Source organism: Schistocerca piceifrons, chromosome 3, assembly GCF_021461385.2.
Source record: "Schistocerca piceifrons isolate TAMUIC-IGC-003096 chromosome 3, iqSchPice1.1, whole genome shotgun sequence".
Classification (NCBI taxonomy): Eukaryota; Metazoa; Arthropoda; class Insecta; order Orthoptera; family Acrididae; genus Schistocerca; species Schistocerca piceifrons.
Window position 1 is genome coordinate 937,347,169 of NC_060140.1, and position 16,285 is coordinate 937,363,453.

The 16,285-nt window shown below is 42.6% G+C and overlaps 1 protein-coding gene across 1 annotated transcript in view; it reads right to left on the reverse strand.

Moving 5' to 3' along the window:
* Positions 1 to 16,285, reverse strand: part of LOC124787827 (membrane-associated progesterone receptor component 1) — a 33,421-nt gene that overhangs the window by 2,145 nt on the left and 14,991 nt on the right. The window contains exon 2 of the mRNA XM_047254762.1: positions 5,357 to 5,506. Coding sequence (XP_047110718.1) covers positions 5,357 to 5,506 — 150 coding nt within the window. The remainder of the gene's footprint in view (positions 1 to 5,356; positions 5,507 to 16,285) is intronic.

Sequence of the window (16,285 nt, forward strand, 5' to 3'; positions counted from 1 at the left end):
AAGAAAGCCGCCTTTGTTTCATTGACTGCCACCCTAACTCTCACCCCTATTGCACAATAACACGAAACAAGCTGCCCTTCTTTGCACTTTTTCGATGTCTTCCGTCAATCCTACCTGGTAAGGATCGCACACCATGGAGCAATATTCCAGCAGAGGATGGACAAGTGTAATGTCGGCTGTCTCTTTAGTGGGTTTGTCGCATCTTCTAAGTGTTCTGCTAACAAAGCGCAGTCTTTGTTTTGCCTTCTCCACAATATTATCTACGTGGTCTTTTCAATTTAAGTTGCTCGTAACTGCAATCCCTATGTATTTATGCGATTTGACAGCCCTTAGATTTGTGCAATTTATTGTATACCCAAGATGTATCGAATTTCTCTTAGTACCCATGTGGATGACCACCTCGCACTTTTGTTTTTGGTGCCAATTGCCACTTTTTGCGCCATACAGAAATTCTCTCTAGATCAAGGTATTCGGAATTGATCATCTGATGATTTCTACAAGACGGTAAATTACAGCATCACCTGCAAACAATCTAAGGGAGCTGCTACGATTATCGCCTAGATCATTTATGTAAATCAGGAACAGCAGAGGGTCTGTAACACTACCTTGCAGGGCTTCTGTTCTACTCGATGATTTACCCTCTATCACTACGAACTGTGACCTCTCCGAGAGGAAATCACGAATCCAGTCTCACAACTGAGACGATACTCCAATGCACGCAATTTGATTAGTAGTCGCTTGTGAGAAACAGTATCAAAAGCCTTCTGGAATCGATCTGTGATCCCTTGTCGACAGCACTCATTACTTCATGGGAATAAAGAGCTACCTGTGTTACGCAAGAACGATATTTTCTGAAACTGTGTTGGTTGTGTATCAATAGGTCATTTTCATCAAGGTGACTGATAATGTTCGAGTGCAGTATATGCTGCAAAATCCTACGGCAAATTGAGGGGTCTGCAATTCAATGGGTTACTCTTATTTCCCATCTTGAATATTGGTGTGACCTGAGCTACTTTCCAGTCTTTAGGAGCAGACCTTTCGTCAAGTGAGCGGTTGTATATGATTGCTAAGAAAGGCACTATTGTGTCTGCATACTCTGAAAGGAACCTGATTGGTATACCATCTGGACCAGAAGACTTGCCTTTCTTAAGTGTTTTGAGTTGTTTCGCAACACCTAAGATATCTACTTTTATGTCACTCATGCTAACAGCTGTTCTGGTTTCGAATCCTGAAATGACTGAGCACTGGAATCGCTTGCTCAAGGTGGCAGTCATGAGTCAGGATTCAGATTAGATGTCAGCACTGCCAAATATATTTCTGGTCCTCTGGATGATATAAATCTGAATTAGACACTTCATTTGCAGAACTTGTTTATGGTGAAACCTTGCACCTACCCGGAGAGTTTGTAAAAGCATAAGCATCACTATCACCCAACACCTGTGACTTTCTACTCTGACAGAGAGAAAATGTACCCGACTTTGCCCCCTCAAGCTTCAAGGCATGGCACCTCCACCACCTAAGTGCATCAAGCCCTACAGACATGCACTTAACGTCATACTCTGCAACCACCGCACACTGGTCCCCACAAGGTTCTGCAGCAAGGGGGACACACCTTTGAGATACTGGTGAATGACCAGCTTACTACAGTCTCTATAGACAGAGTTAAATCGGTGAATGTTCCACACGATGAGCGACCACCCGATGTCCAACACTGACACAAGCACTGGCACTACCTGTTGCAGAACCACCGTAGACATACACAACAGGATCTGGACAGCGAGTACACTTCCCGACATGCTACCTGGATGGCAATCTGCTTCCTCAAGAGGGCCGATGTAGTGACCAAACCGCACTTCTCTCAGCATAGAGTAGTGCAGTGTCAGTTGTGCTGCGTGTGCTAATTATTGTTATGATCCAGCTGTCAAATGGCTTTACTCATGACTTCCAGGAGCACTGGAATCGATGACGTATTACACTGAGCTGTCATGGAGTTTATATATAGAAATGTGTATTCTGCTGTGTGTTCTTTCCTAACTACCATTAAATATGATTCTTCAGTTTCTCCCGGCATATATCTTGCTCGAACAGTCCACGGGTGTACTTCCCTCTGCTTCGGTCTCCATAGTAAATTTGATGTTCAGATGTATGGAGTTCAGGTGCATAAGAAAGTCTAGGAGCTTGAGACTTCCATGGGGCCAGATCACAAAATATTGTGCCCGTTGGACACTAGGGACTGGCAGTACACCCATGAACTGTTTGAGCAAGTAATACGCAGGGAGAAACTGAAGAATCATATCTACAGGGAGGAGATGTATCGCAGCATCAAGAAATTTGAAAAGCTGTGCCACTGAAGGAGCCGTTTGCTGGGTGCTCTTGCTTTTCTGAAGAAGTGTCGTGCCGATCAGGCTGTGCCAAACTCTGCTAAGATCATGCATCACATCGATTCTGCAGCAGCTAAGAGAATAATGAAGTGTGCTACCCTCGCCTTGGTTTGTGAGAGGGTACACTTTACCAGACACAGCCCTGAGTACAACTCTCAAACTACTTAAACTACATCTACAACTAGCCAATCATTTTAATTCCAGGACCTGGGACTGGATTGATGGTGTTACCTGGGTGACCGCCAATACTGCTCTTAAGAAGGCTTCGGGACATCAGATATCTAAATTCTTTCGTCTCTCCGGCAAACCACCGCTGAAGGCCCCATGCAAGATGGTCATCAATCTTACAGACATTGAGCTGACTGGGGATGCAGTTTCTGTTCTGGAGAAGGGACTTAATTTTGCTCCCACACCTAGGTTCACACCAGAAGTGGACATTGTCAGTGCAGTTGAACAGATTGCTGAGCGACTGTCACCTGAAGCAGCTTAAGAAGTATGCCGGGAAACCTACTGTGCTCCGATGAGAACTAAACCGATCAAGTTGAATACTACCAGCACGGAGAGGGCAGCCATTTGAGACCTGAGACAGAGCCCCGAGATTGTTGTTTTACTGGCTGACTAAGGCCATAAGGACTACATGGAGAAGATGCAAAGCCTGCTAAATGACAAATCTTACAGGAAGATCAATGCTGACCCCACAAAGAAGGTGGAGAACAAGACTCGTGCTCTTCTCAAGGACGTGGATTTACCAGAGGGTGTCGCCAAGAAATTGACACCTCAAGGACCTGTACCACCAAGACTTTATGGACTCCCTAAAGTCCACAAAGAAGTGGTGCCGTTATGCCCAATTGTCAGCAACATTAGGGCACCTACATATTTGCTGGCCAAATACCTGGCAGCATTACTAAGACCTTATGTCGGTAAATGCCCTCACTAGGTTCATAATTCTGTGTATTTTGTAAAATGTCTCAACAGCTTCAAGCTGAAAGGCTGATATCCTGGTAAGTTTTGACGTCGTTTCATTATTCACCAGGGTGCCTCTTTGAGAGTCAGTTCAGCTTACTGCACAGAAATTTTATGAGAAGATGACCGACCTTTTCAGGAACGTTCTGACCTCCACGTATTTTCTCTTTAAAGGAGAATACTATGAACAAACATAAGGAGTCGCAATGGGGAGCCCACTCTCACCTGTGGTAGCGAACTTCTCTATGGAGTACCTCGAGGAGGAAGCTTTGACATCATTCAAATGGAAACATACTTGTTTTCTCTGTTACGTGGATGACACGTTCATGACCTGGCCCAATGGAAGTGACAAGCTCCTAGACTTCCTTCCACAGCTGAACTCCATACATCTGAACATCATGTTCACTATGGAGACTGAAGCAGAAGGAAGATTACCATTCCTGGACGACATGGTCAAAAGAAGAGCAGATGGCACCCTGGGCCACGGGGCATACATGACAAAAACGCACGCTGATCTGTATTTGCATGCAGATAGCTGCCACCACCCTTTGCAGAGGAACAGGGTGCTAAAAACTTTGGTGCACAGGGTGCGCACCATCTCTGATGGAGAGAGTCTGCCCATGAGCTGGAACACCTCAAAACTGTATTCCAGAAAAATTGGTACTTGGAATGGCAGATCAGACGCGCTCTCCACCCGACCTATACAATGCAGCATGTGGAGACACAAGCAGTCACGGAGGAAGAGATAGCCACTGCCTATATACCGTATACTGTCGCACTATTGGGGAAAATAGGACGAATATTGAGGAAACACCGAGTAGGAACTATCTTTTGCCCACCCAATAAAACACAAGCATTATTAGTAAGTGTCAAAGATGATCTCGGTTTGCGGAAGGCCAGCATATACCAGATGCCATGTTAGTGTGGGAAGACTTATATTGGACAGACAGTGCGCACGATCAAAGATCGTTGCCAAGAACATCAGAGGCACACTCGACTTAGGTACCACAACAAGTCGGCAGTCGCAGAGCACTGTTTGTCTGGAAATCACAAAATGGACTACCAACATACCAGGGTCTAGGCACAGACATCTAAACACTGGGACAGCATTGTTAGAGAGGCTATCTAAATTCGTACCAGTGATGGACTCATCAACCAAGATTGTGGTTATAACCTCAGCAAGGCATGGGAAGCAGCACTAAGTCTAACTAAAAAGACGCTCAGCAAAGAAAATGAACAGGCAACCAGGATGGACGAGGCAATTACACCGACGCCAGCGACTGCCAATGCGCGGCCGCGGACCACGGAGAGAATGCCTCGCAGGGGGAGAGGGTTTAAGACAGCCACCCGCCCTCACAAGCTCAGTTCGTCAGCACACCTGATGATCACGACATGTCTGATTGCTGAAATATTTTGCCCGTTGAACACTATGGACCAGCAGTACACCTGTGGAGTGTTCGTACCATTAAATAGTTTTCAGTTGCAGGATAAATTTTATCTTTTTAGTAGACTGCATATAGCCAAGATATTTACCATAGTTTCCGGCAAGGAATTCCAGTCCTTAAGGAACATACAGAAAAGACAGTTCACACTTGTCAATACTCAGTTCCACGCACCTCATGCTAAGTGACAGATCTGTCGATGATTAACTCATTACGACCACAGAGATATCCGATCCCCCCGCCATCAGCCCTATGTACATCACTTGTTTAAAGTTTCTTTAAAATTCTGTCACTGAAAAGCACAGCTGCCCTTTAGCACTAGACACTCTTCTGCACATGCTTCTCCTTTCCTACCATACAACACACACATCAACATAAAGGACAGATCGTGGGAGACATTTCCAAAGGTATGAGGCAGGGAAAAAGAATGTCAGGACAATCTTAAGGATTCAAAAGAATAGTTGACATTCTCCTAAAATAAAAACATACGTATATCACATCGTAATGTTATGTTAATGTTAGTGGTAAATACGGCATACTAAATTTTGCTCTTTTAGGTACTAATTTTACCTTTGAACTGCATTTCCCATTCTCTAACAGATTCCATCTCCATCGTGTTTAGATCACTCAAGTCATCATATTCATCTTTTGCTGAATCAACAGAAAACGTAGCAAGACCACGGGAAGCATCACGTCCTCCAAATGCTGAGTATGGACCACCTAAAATAAAGAAATAAATCTTTTTGTAACTGACTCTTATGTGACCTTTGTCACAATAAACACACATTCTAAATAATATACGTCAACTAAATTCTGTTGCCAGGTAACTGCCAACAGCACACGAAAGATTTTAGGGAGATTAATCTGTTATTGAAACAGAAGCATAGGATTAGAATTTTAGCAACAGCAAGGTAATCAGAGCAATCATTAAAATGTACATCTATGCTCCACAACTTGTCTTATGCTGCATAGTGGACATTACTTCATGTACCACTATCATTCACCCCCCACCCCTTTTCACGTTATGAGTAAGGAACAGAGTGACTGCTGGTAAGCCTCGATAAGCACTGTAATATGTATAATTTTAGCTTAATCTTTTTCTGAGAAATATAGGTAGCAGGAAGCAATGGGTTGGCCCACTCTTCTAGGAACACTAGGGTCTTTATATCTAAAGTACAAGCATGCACACTCATATGAGGATGCAATTGGCAATGGCCTGGCATAAGGAAACACAATGACACAATTGAAATGGCTTGGACAAACTATTGAAAACATATGTAAAGATGCTGTGTGTGGTAACAGTCCAAAATTTCTTATTATGTGCACAGCTTTTGGACTTTTACCAGGAGACATTGGTAAATCTTGGGATTTACCTATACCAACTGATACAACTATTTAATTAAAAAAATCAGCTTAGCAATTTATTGAAATAGTTTGTATTTATTGTAAATATATGTATTTTAAACATTCTTGCAGTCCAATGTAATTATAATGAGCAATATTCCATAGTAATGAAAAATGTTGTAAAAAAGTTACGTTGTGAGGCTGACTATTGCGGCATTTGTAGTTACATAAGATGGAAGACTATTTACACAAGTATTTTTTAGTTGAACACTTTAAGCAATTGCACTTTTTCAACCCTTATCCTCCAAGAAAAGATTGATTGGAAACTACTTCCCATAGACTAATTGCTTCTCTCGCTACTTCTTCAATGCGGGTAAAATTTTCCTTGCTCAATGCAAATTGGTTGATATTGTACAATGACTTCAGTTTACCCGCTTTGGTACCAAGTTGATAAAATTCGTCATCCCAAATATTTATCACAATTGCTATTACAGATTTTGCATCAATTTTTGCCCTATCTACAGCCAGTACTTTAATTCTTACTTTCTGTCCAACTGACGGTTTTGGAATGTTGTTATATGAGTCTGCTTTCATTCTCTTTGCCTGCACTTTAAGACCTTCTTTGGCACCTTATTGCATCCGTTTCACTTTATTAACACTGTTGGAAGTTGCCAGTGTCTCATCACAACCATTAGCTGGTGCTGGTGTCTCATTGTTAACCGTTCTCAAATCCTGTGTATCTGGTGCTGCCTCACCTGCTGCAGCTTTACTTTCTGCCGCCATTCCATCTGTTCCAGTACTTGATCCACAGGCATCAATCCCTTGACCATCATTTTCAATCTCTTGTGAGTCAGTGGAAGTGGTGTTTAACATTGTTTCCAAGTCTTCTTCAGTGACTATATTGTTTATTAAATCACGTGGAACAACTGAGGTCATAATGTCCATTTTCACTGGGACACCCCCCCCCCCCCCCCCTATGGTGAACATCTGATCCCTTCATGATAAGCCCAATTTTTCATTGCTTGCACAAGCCTCACTCTTTAGACTGTTTTGAAGTTTCATTTGTTTCCATGCAAGTTTACAACATATTTTTGATATCTTTATTTGCTCTTTCAACTGATCCCTGAGACTTACTGTGCCTCGGCTTCCTGTAGACCAGGGCTTCCCAACCGTTTCAGCTGGTGGACCCCTTCTTCAGTCGAAAATCCATGGCGGACCCCTAGTCAGTTCCCAATGACCCCCCATCCCCCCCCCCCCCCCTGAAGTATCAATAGTCTTTGTCTTGTGACAGCCAGAGCGAGAGCACCAGCAGCAGCGAGTACTGTTTGTATAAAGCGTTTATTTTGCATTTTGTTCACGACCATCCACTAAGGAAGGGATTCTATTTGTGTTTATCTGCTCTGCATAGTAACTAACAGTTCTTGATAAAACTTTACGTAGTTTTCGTGTTAGATTTCTTAGTGTTTTCTTGATCGTTTAGAACAGAAAGCGCCCTAAAACGGTCTTTTGTTTGTTTCGCGGCCGTTTGCCACTAGTCACTTGAATCAGCAGTTGTCTTGTGACAGCCAGAGCGAGAGCACCAGCAGCAGCGAGTACTGTTTGTATAAAGCGTTTTTGTATTTATTTGCTGCGCTTAGCTTTTAAATAGTTTTTCTGGGAAAACCTAGCGTAGTTTTCGCGTCTCGTATTTCAGTGAGTGTTTCTTGATTATCAGAGTAGCTCATCAGAAGATTATCTTGGGAATTTGTCACCGTATAGAGTAGGGTAAACATAGTCATGTGTAGGGACTGTGGTTGTTGTGAGCGGACGCAAGGAGAATTGGCCACTCTTCGGGGGCAGGTGGAGGCTTTGTCTGTTAGGCTCATCGAGCTCGAGGCGCAGGCGTCGGCTCGTAGTGGCGTTGGGGCAACTGTGGTGAGACCTATGCCTACTTCGGTGGCCTTGGAATCACATGGAACCCCTGATGTCGCTGCGTCTTCCGGCAGTGAGCATCTTACCGGTCAGCCATCACTCCAGGGTGAATGGCGGACAGTGGTGGGCTCGCGCGTGCCTGGCCGAAAGGCAAAGGTGGGATCTGGCCGCGCGGCAGCTGCCTTACCCCTTTCCAACAGGTACGGGGTGCTTCCTAGTGGTGATGACATCGTTTCCAAGCCACCACAGGATGCCTCGCCTGTTGGGCCAGTGGCCGATTCTCCGGCAAGGTCCCGACAGTCACAGAGGGCGGGCCTATTAGTTATAGGGAGCTCCAATGTTAGGCGGGTTATGGAGCCCCTCAGGAAAATAGCGGGTAGGTCAGGGAAGAATGCCAGTGTGCACTCGGTGTGCTTGCCGGGGGGTCTCGTCCGTAACGTGGAGGAGGCCCTTCCGGCAGCTATTGAACGCACTGGGTGTGACCAGCTGCAGATAGTAGCACATGTCGGAACGAATGACGCCTGCCGCTTGGGTTCTGAGGCCATCCTTGGTTCCTTCCAGCGGCTGGCTGATTTGGTGAAGACAACCAGCATCGCACGCGGAGTGCAAGCTGAGCTTAATATCTGCAGCATAGTGCCCAGAGTCGATCGCGGTCCTCTGGTTTGGAGCCGTGTGGAGGGTCTAAACCAGAGGCTCAGACGACTCTGCGACTATAATGGTTACAAATTCATCGACCTCCGTTATTGGGTGGAGAACTGTAGGGCCCCCCTAGACAGGTCAGGCGTGCACTACACACCGGAAGCAGCTACTAGGGTAGCAGAGTACGTGTGGCGTGCACACGGGGGTTTTTTAGGTTAGAGGGACCCCCCTTGGGCGAAACGATAAAATACCTGACGGCTTACCAGAGAGGACATTATCATCGTTGATAAAGAACGTCCGTCCTCAGAGACCAAAAACAGGAAAAGTTAACGTAATATTGGTAAACTGCAGGAGTATCCAGGGCAAGGTTCCTGAATTAGTATCTCTTATTGAAGGAAATAGTGCGCATATAGTATTAGGAACGGAAAGTTGGTTAAAACCGGAAGTGAACAGTAACGAAATCCTAGACACAGAATGGAATATATACCGCAAGGATAGGATAAACGCCAATGGTGGAGGAGTATTTATAGCAGTAAAGAATTCAATAATATCCAGTGAAGTTATTAGCGAATGCGAATGTGAAATAATCTGGGTTAAGTTAAGTATCAAAGGTGGGTCAGATATGATAGTCGGATGCTTCTATAGACCACCTGCATCAGCAACCGTAGTGGTTGAGCGCCTCAGAGAGAACCTGCAGAACGTCGTGAAGAAGTTTCGTGATCATACTATTGTAATAGGGGGAGACTTCAATCTACCAGGTATAGAATGGGATAGTCACACAATCAGAACTGGAGCCAGGGACAGAGACCCTTGTGACATTATCCTGACTGCCTTGTCCGAGAATTACTTCGAGCAGATAGTTAGAGAACCAACTCGTGAAGCTAACGTTTTAGACCTCATAGCAACAAATAGACCGGAACTTTTCGACTCCGTGAATGTAGAAGAGGGTATCAGTGATCATAAGTCAGTGGTTGCATCAATGACTACAAGTGTAATAAGAAATGCCAAGAAAGGAAGGAAAATATATTTGCTTAACAAGAGTGATAGGGCACAAATCGCAGAATATCTGAGTGACCACCATCAAACGTTCATTTCTGAGGAAGAGGATGTGGAACAAAAATGGAAAAAATTCAGAAACATCGTCCAGTACGCCTTAGATAAATTCGTACCGACTAAGGTCCAAAGCGAGGGGAAAGATCCACCGTGGTATAACAATCATGTACGAAAGGTACTACGGAAACAAAGAAAGCTTCATCATAGGTTTAAGAGTAGTCGAATCATAGCTGATAAGGAAAAGCTGAACGAAGCGAAAAAGAGCGAAAAAGAGCGTAAAGAGAGCAATGAGAGAAGCATTCAACGAATTCAAACATAAAACATTGGCAAACAATCTAAACAAGAACCCTAAAAAGTTTTGGTCATATGTAAAATCGGTAAGCGGATCTAAATCCCCTATTCAGTCACTCGTTGACCACGATGGCACCGAAACAGAGGACGACCGAAGAAAGGCAGAAATACTGAATTCAGTGTTCCGAAACTGTTTCACTGTGGAAAATCGTAACACGGTCCCTGACTTCAGCCGTCGCACGGACGCCAAAATGGAAAATATTGAAATAAACGATATCGGAATTGAAAAACAACTGCTATCACTTAGTAGCGGAAAAGCATCCGGACCAGACGAGATACCCTTAAGATTCTACAGTGATTATGCTAAAGAACTTGCCCCCTTTCTATCAGCAATTTATCGTAGATCGCTGGAAGAACGTAAAGTACCTAGCGACTGGAAGAAAGCGCAGGTCGTTCCCATTTTCAAGAAGGGTCATAAATCAGATGCGAATAATTATAGGCCTATTTCGCTTACGTCAATCTGTTGTAGAATAATGGAACATGTTTTGTGTTCTCGTATTATGACGTTCTTAGATAATACAAATCTCCTTCATCATAACCAACATGGATTCCGCAAACAGAGATCATGTGAAACTCAGCTCGCCCTATTTGCCCAAGAAATTCACAGTGCCGTAGACACTGGCGAGCAGATTGATGCCGTATTCCTGGACTTCAGGAAGGCATTTGATACGGTTCCGCACTTACGTTTAGTGAAAAAAATACGAGCTTACGGAATATCGGACCAGGTTTGTGATTGGATTCAGGATTTCCTAGAAGAAAGAACACAACATGTCATTCTTAACGGTTCAAAATCTGCAGATGTAGAGGTAATTTCGGGAGTACCGCAGGGAAGCGTGATAGGACCTTTATTGTTTACAATATACATAAATGACTTAGTTGACAACATCGGTAGCTCCGTGAGGCTATTTGCAGATGACACGGTTGTCTACAAGAAAGTAGCAACATCAGAAGACTCGTACGTACTACAGGTGGACCTGCAGAGGATTAATGCATGGTGCGACAGCTGGCAGCTTTCCCTAAACGTAGATAAATGTAATATAATGCGCATACATAGGGGCAGAAATCCATTCCAGTACGATTATGCCATAGGTGGTAAATCATTGGAAGCGGTAACGACCGTAAAATACTTAGGAGTTACTATCCGGAGCGATCTGAAGTGGAATGATCACATAAAACAAATAGTGGGAAAAGCAGGCGCCAGGTTGAGATTCATAGGAAGAATTCTAAGAAAATGTGACTCATCGACGAAAGAAGTAGCTTACAAAACGCTTGTTCGTCCGATTCTTGAGTATTGCTCATCAGTATGGGACCCTTACCAGGTTGGATTAATAGAAGAGATAGACATGATCCAGCGAAAAGCAGCGCGATTCGTCATGGGGACATTTAGTCAGCGCGAGAGCGTTACGGAGATGCTGAACAAGCTCCAGTGGCGGACACTTCAAGAAAGGCGTTACGCAATACGGAGAGGTTTATTATCGAAATTACGAGAGAGCACATTCCGGGAAGAGATGGGCAACATATTACTACCGCCCACATATATCTCGCGTAATGATCACAACGAAAAGATCCGAGAAATTAGAGCAAATACGGAGACTTACAAACAGTCGTTCTTCCCACGCACAATTCGTGAATGGAACAGGGAAGGGGGGATCAGATAGTGGTACAATAAGTACCCTCTGCCACACACCGTAAGGTGGCTCGCGGAGTATAGATGTAGATGTAGATGTAGAGATGAATGAAAACAACTTGAAGGTCAAAATTCGACTTATGAAATAGGTAGTGCACTGACAAAGCAAGTTTAACATTTAATGATGCCTGGGGCCGCATACGTGCCAGCGAGTGCTGTGATTGGTCGACAAAGCTCGCTCCGCGCATGCGTAAAAGATTTCAGCGCATCTACCGCCGTGAGCCGGCGCACAAATGACCCCCGTATTGTTACGAAACAGTCTATCAGAGAAGCCGCATTCTCCGGCACTAAACTGTGTATGCGTTCTCACTTAGGAACCGCAAAGGCTGGTTGGGAATACGACGAAGTACACATTTTTTCACACGAAAAAAAAGTGATGAATTTGATGTTCACATTTTTATTCAATAATTTTACTCATTATTTTACACAATTTCGTGAAGGATGGCCACGGACCCCCTAGAAAGGGCCGGCGGACCCCTAAGGGGTCCGCGGACCACATGTTCGGAAGCCCTGCTGTAGACTATCTTTATATCACTCCACAACCCACATAAACTTTGAATTACTTGGTTACAAAACTCTGTACTATTATCAGAATGATGGGTATTTGGGGCACCAAAGAGGGTAAAAATGTCCAAAAGATGATGTGCTATCCATCAGCCCTTTTCAAAGTTAATGTGAGGAGGATAACAAATTTTGTCAAATGATCTTGGATACAAGTGTGAACTTCACCTTATTGTCTGCGTTTGCCTGCATGTCGATAACGTCAATTTAGCATCATGAATTCATTTCACTGTGTATGAGAGCTTTCACTACAATACCCCTTTTCAATTTTTTTTTTCTTTTGCCGACACAGTTCACATAATCTCAAATAAGTAACAACTGATTAACAGTCACATTCTTGTACTTACAATTCAGTTCCACAATCATCCATGTTTGGCTGCCATGGCCTATAGCAATGTGCGTCTCATGTCATACGTTAAACAGTTCATCAAAACAAATGTAATAACAAATTTCTTCTTTTCTAGCGACACAGGTGCTATGAGTTTCTGTTCACCTGCGCTGTTGAGATCCTCATATCGCTTCAAACATCTGTAGTGAACAGATTTCTTATTGAAAACGATTTTTGCATTTGCCACTTCACTTAACAGAATATTATACTGTTCAGCAGTTACATAAAAATTGTTGTCCCCTCCTTATTCACTGATTCACTTCATAAAAGTTTGTAAAATCTTTTATGCATAATGACACTCATTCTTACGCAAAGCTGAAGAAGAAACAACTAAAATAAGTGGCAAAGATGACTGTACACAGGATGCTTGACACTGACACTACGTAGCGGTGGGTGGACTGAAGACTCATACTTGCCAACAAAAAACTTATCTGAACACAAAATCAGCAACAATGAAACTTGTCTGAACCAAAATCTACCAATGTCTCTTGGCAAAAGTTCAAAATCTATGCACATAATGAGAAATTTCGGACTTTTATCACGCCGCGATGGTAAATCTTAGATTTCTCCAGTTAATTCTAGGATTTACCAATCCAATTATCTTAGTTTTACAGTTTTTTTTATATAAATGACAGTACCTTGCAACAAATGGATTATGTAGCTTTATACTGGTAAAGGGTGTTGGCACAACACCCAAAAGCACACTATTAGAGGAAAGAAATGTTATATCACAAGAAGGAAGACAAATCAGATTTGCTTGTGAGATAATAACTGAATTTCATAATAGTTGGAATTAAAGTCTCTAGACATTCTTATAAAAATAGAAGATAATGTACCAGTGAAAAACAAGGACATTTAAGCAACTGCATTATTCAGCTTTGGCACATGATAGTAGACGGTGTAATAAATTCAGCTATGTAAAAGATCTGTCCAATTTGCACATATGACGACTTCCCAATTTTCCTTTATGTGAGAACACTGATTAGAAATTCTAGATTCTAATATTTTACTATTCGTGTTGCTTTCACACAATCTTTCATTGGTTGTGTCAATAATAGGGCGTATTGTGTTATATTGTGAAATTCCGATATCTGCGAGTGCTGAAAATAATTCACACTATTATCCACTGTAGGCCTAATCTTAAATTGTGATTTTTTAGAAGCTTTTTACAACAGTATCCTCAGCCAGCAACAACTGTTCCCTACTTTCATTGTACAATTACACGGCACAGAGGTACATTTCTGGGACTTTTTGGGCACTTACAAAAGTATATTTTTGGAAATTTTCGTAAGTTACGAGTGTAGTGGCTAACTTATTTCACAGTACATCAGAATTTGATATTTACAGTTACTGCCAAAGAATACTTCACCCCTAATTTGAGAATTTTTGAAGTTACAATTGTTGTGTAAGCTATTTCAAGTAGTAAATTGACGTTTGCGATTAAATTACAGTAATTCGCATCATGACTGACATAACACATTCCATCTAATTCCTCCACTCCACAACAGTGTATGTTATCAGCATTTACCACAAATTAATGATGGTTTAGAGTTTGTTAATAATTAGTAACTTTTATCCCAGGTTTTTCCGTTGCCTTGATAGAAGCTCGTTATGTGTACTAATTGCTGGTGTTTTTTTGTTGAAGGGAATCAGAATATTTTTAGCCTGATAGATTAAAAGAAGCAGTAGGTTTATTCTAAAGTTATTTGTTTACTATCCTGTAAAACATTACAACAGCCACACTGCAGCCTTAATGTGAATACTGTTCTCGAACATGGGAAGAGTCAGATGATACTCATAAGCAGCAGGAAACTGGCCCGACTACTGTCAAATGATTGGAAGCTGTTACGAATTGGTTTGTTGTGAGAGCTCCCAAGGGTGGTGTACCTCAGATACCAAAGTTAACACAAGTACTACTTACAGGAAGTATGGGATCTATCACTACTCATTCACTGGACTTGAGCGGCATGTTGGTTGTGAGACTAGGAGTCCTGTGCAGATGAAACAAGAACCAACGAGAACACAAGAGTGTTTTACTAACCACCCTAATCAACAAGTTCGATGTGCTAACTTTCACTGAAACTGGGCCAGTGACACTTTACCTCTTGGGAAAGTTGCTGTATCCTATGTGAAGAGGCGGCAAATGAAAAAGGGCAGAGTCTACTAATTCTCAGCAGGTCAAAGGCGGCATTGGTCGATGAGTTGAACCTACTCTGACAGCCACTGAGGAAACAGGGTGCAATCAATAGCAGATCGTGGAGCATATTGGAACAGCCAATACCTGTCGTATGGGTTCCAAGGTCATAGCTGGATCTTTCCAGCGACTGGCAGAGAAAGCTGAGAAAACTAGCCTTGTGCATGAAGCTGTAACAAAGCTCATAATTAGTAACATTGTCCGCAGAACTGACTGAACTCTTAGTGCTGAGTTGAGTGGAAGGACTGAACCAGATACTTCAAACTTTCTGTCATAATATACACTGCGACTTCCTGGATTTGAGCCATAGGGTTGAGAAGTGTAGAACCCCCTTAAATGAGTCAGGTCTGCACCAAAGATCAGACATTGCTATCCAGGTAGCTGACAGAGTGCGTGGGGGATGTAGACACTCCATCCAATCCAGATAACAGCTGTAGGTGATCTGGAAGGGTCAGTTTAGGATTCAAAGAAATGCACCCTTCACGGAAGAGTATTAAAATGCTAGCGATTAACTGCCAAAGCATTTACAACAAATGCCAGAGTTTGATGTGCTCCTAAAAAGCTGTGGAACTCTCTCATCATACCAGATACAGAAAGCTGATTAAAATCCTAAATAGCAATGAGATATTAGGGGAAATTTTAAGTGTGTACTGAATGGAGGTGGTGTATTTTACACAGTAGATGAACTGAAATGCACCGAAAGAGAAACTGAAGCTGCGTGTTAGACTGACTGGGGATGACAGTGTGAGGAATGGGCATAAACTTATCAGATCTATCTGCCACCAGACTCGCCTACAGATATAACCAAAATCTTCAGAGAAAACCTCAGTTCACTAGTAAGTAAGTTTCCCAATTACAATGTCACCATCACTGGATGAGATTTTAAACAGCAAACAATCAATTGGGAGAATTACTGTCTTAAGTGGTGGGATTGACAAGTCAAGCTTTGAAACATTATAAAATGTTTTGTCTGAGAACTACCTAGAACAAAATGCTTAAAAGCCCACTTATGATGGAAATATACTGGACCTAATAGCAACAAACAGACCTGACCTCGGAACTTTGTTGTTAGCTTTGATGGAGAAAAGTCTAACTAACTCATCTCTGGCTTACTTTTGTGAGTAATTGTTAGCATACAAGTAACACAGAAAATTGTTTTGTCATTATTTGAGAGCGAAGAATACATATGAAAATGAGTCCAACTGGTTCACCATTACTGGCAAAATAATACCCCATTTATTTTCAGAAGAACGAGTGACAACAAATACGGTATCTAACAGAATGATTAGTATTGTTCTCAATTACTTTTCTTGAAATTCAGTGGTATCAAAAGAGAGTTCAAGGATCCATGTCCTGCAATTAACTTTAATC